This window comes from Dipodomys ordii, unplaced genomic scaffold, assembly GCF_000151885.1.
Source record: "Dipodomys ordii isolate 6190 unplaced genomic scaffold, Dord_2.0 Scaffold113, whole genome shotgun sequence".
In the NCBI taxonomy this organism is placed as follows: domain Eukaryota; kingdom Metazoa; phylum Chordata; class Mammalia; order Rodentia; family Heteromyidae; genus Dipodomys; species Dipodomys ordii.
In genome coordinates this window covers 449,173-451,902 of record NW_012267329.1, presented here as the reverse complement: position 1 = coordinate 451,902, position 2,730 = coordinate 449,173, and the positions used below count along the sequence as shown (strand labels likewise).

Here is a 2,730-nt window from a genome sequence, read left to right as displayed (position 1 = left end):
ACCCCGGAGGCCTCGGGCACGGTGGGCCGAGCCAGAGAGGCTGGAGCCCCAGCCGCGCGCGCGTCTTCGCTGGGGCCCGGCGTCCCGGCGTGCGCGGTGGCTCTATAGCCCGCGCCAACCCCCGCCGCCGGTGCGCAGCGGAGGGAGAACGGCCAGAGGGCCCCCGGGATCACGGATTCTTCTTTCATCCGGGCTGCCCGCCGTTGTCCCAGCCGCGCTAGCAGGACCCGGCCGGACCTGCCACTTTGCGAGCCAGTTGCGCCATGGATCCCTCGGAGAAGAAGATATCGGTGTGGATTTGCCAGGAGGAGAAGCTGGTGTCTGGCCTTTCCCGCCGCACCACTTGCTCGGACGTGGTGCGGGTACTCTTGGAGGACGGCTGCCGGCGGCGACGGAGGCAGCGACGCAGCCAGCGACGGGGTTTGGCGGGCGACCCACCGGGCTCCGGGGAGCTGGCCGAACCCCCGGACGAGAACGAGGAGGACGACGACGACTCGCTGCCCCCGCAGGGCATGCTGTGCGGGCCCCCGCAGTGCTATTGCATCGTGGAGAAGTGGCGCGGCTTTGAGCGCATCCTGCCCAACAAGACGCGCATCTTGCGCCTCTGGGCCGCCTGGGGCGACGAGCAGGAGAATGTGCGCTTCGTGCTGGTGCGCAGCGAGGCGTCGCTGCCCAACTCGGGGCCCCGCAGCGCCGAGGCGCGGGTCGTGCTCAGCCGCGAGCGCCCCTGCCTAGCCCGGGGAGCCCCGGCGCGGCCCAGCCTGGCCCTGACCCAGGAGAAGCAGCGGCGGGTGGTGCGCAAGGCCTTCCGCAAGCTGGCCAAGCTCAACCGGCGGCGCCAGCAGCAGCCGTCGTCGCCCTGTTCGTCCACTTCGTCGTCCACCGCCTCGTCCGGTTCGTCGCCACCCGAGAGCGCGTCGGTGGAGCGCATGGAGACGCTGGTGCATCTGGTGCTCTCCCAGGACCACACGATCCGCCAGCAGGTGCAGCGGCTGCGGGAGCTGGACCGTGAGATCGACCGCTACGAGGCCAAGGTGCATCTGGATCGCATGCGGCGTCATGGGGTCAACTACGTGCAGGACACTTACTTGGTGGGGGCGGGCATCGAGTTCGACGGGTGCATCCCGGGAGAGCAGCCTGAGGAGGTGCCAGGCTCGGAGAAGGAGGCGGGGGCGCCCCTGGACGGCGAGGCGCAGGCGGCCGCCCTGGAGGAGCTGGCCCGGCGCTGCGACGACCTGCTGCAGCTGCAGGAACAGCGGGCCCAGCAGGAGGAGTTGTTGGAGCACCTCTCCACCGAGATCCAGGAGGAGCTCAACCAGAGGTGGATGCAGCGTCGCCAAGAGGAGCTGGCGGCGCGGGAGGAACCTCCGGAGCCCGACAGCAGTTCAGATGGCGAGCTGCTGCTGGAGCAGGAGCGGGTCAGGACGCAGCTCAGCACCAGCCTGTACATCGGGCTCCGGCTGAACACGGACCTGGAGGCCGTCAAGGCGGATTTGGATTACAGCCAGCAGCAGTGGGACAGCAAGGAACGTGAGCTGCAGGGCCTTCTCCAGACTTGGCGCACTTTGGAGCAGACACTGGTTCAGGACGGGGCTCCCGACTCTGCGGGACCCTCTCGGGAATCCCAGACTCCCGCCTGCGCGGACATATGGGTGGACCAGGCCCGTGGACTGGCCAAAAGCTGTCCCGGCAATGATGAGGATTCAGATACAGGGCTCAGCTCAATGCACAGCCAGGACTCGGACTCAGTACCCGTGTGCGAATCCCTTGTGTAAGAAAAAACGGGGAGGGAGACGAGACCTACACATTTCTCTAACGACACGCAGTGGTCTGGCCAACTCAGGGATGTGAAGTCGGGCTGGGGTGCGGGGCCCAGAGCTCCTGCCGCCCGGCCGGCCGGCCCGCCCCGCAGAGCTGGCGCTGGTTCCCTCCGGGGATGGGGGAATGGTATGGGACACTTGCTTGACTGTGTGATGTTCTGACTCCGGGGTGAGTGTGGAAGAGGGCGAGAGACTAGGAAGCTGGGTGTGTATTCTTTTAAGAAAAAAAGTGAAGAGGTGAGAACCTTCCTATATTAGAAAACAAGCACCCCAGGGAGATCGACGTGGTCCAAGCCCATTTTCAGAACAAGAGAAAAGTATTAAAGAGAATTCACTATTCTTCTATATGGGAAGGACTGATAACAGCTAGAACTGTCGTTTATGGCAGACACAAAGCGCTCTTAAACACTTGGATGAAAAGGAAATTCCTTGAATGTTAATTGTGACTGTAAACATGTTAAAACTAGCCAAAGAGGACGCACTGGTGTTGGTCCCAGCCTTGCTTAACATCTTTGATCAAACCCATAGGCACAGATTCTGCAGATTTGGGAATTACCCATCTGCTAAGTCATTTGCCTTTTGTATTCTTTCAAAGGCTAAATAAACTGTCTTGAAGTCTAATTCTTATTTCCTCCTACTAGAGAATGTGTTAAAATGGGATTCTTTTTCCCCCCCTTCCAAAATAACATTTTATTATTACAAAAGCCAAACATAACCCTTTTGAGATATGAAGTCTTGGCAAACATAATCCCTGGTTAAAATTTAATCTGGGCCTTTGGGGCTGTGTTCCTGAAAAGGCAGGTGTGTTGTCCTTTAGTTTGTACTGTTTCTGTGCTGACTCACTGTTATTTCAGAAAAAAATAAAAGGAAGTTGCAGAACTCCTTATGCACATCTAAATTTGCTGTTTTA

The 2,730-nt window shown here is 60.1% G+C and overlaps 1 protein-coding gene across 1 annotated transcript; it reads left to right on the top strand.

Moving 5' to 3' along the window:
- Positions 1-242: 242 nt before the first annotated feature.
- Rassf10 (Ras association (RalGDS/AF-6) domain family (N-terminal) member 10) lies at positions 243-2,730 on the top strand. Its single transcript, XM_013028758.1, has one exon. The coding sequence runs from the start codon at positions 264-266 to the stop codon at positions 1,773-1,775; it is 1,512 nt and encodes a 503-aa protein (XP_012884212.1). The 5' UTR covers positions 243-263; the 3' UTR covers positions 1,776-2,730.

Excerpts from the sequence above, each read along its gene's own strand:
- Rassf10 (XM_013028758.1), top strand. The coding sequence starts at position 264 with ATGGATCCCTCGGAGAAGAAGATATCGGTGTGGATTTGCCAGGAGGAG.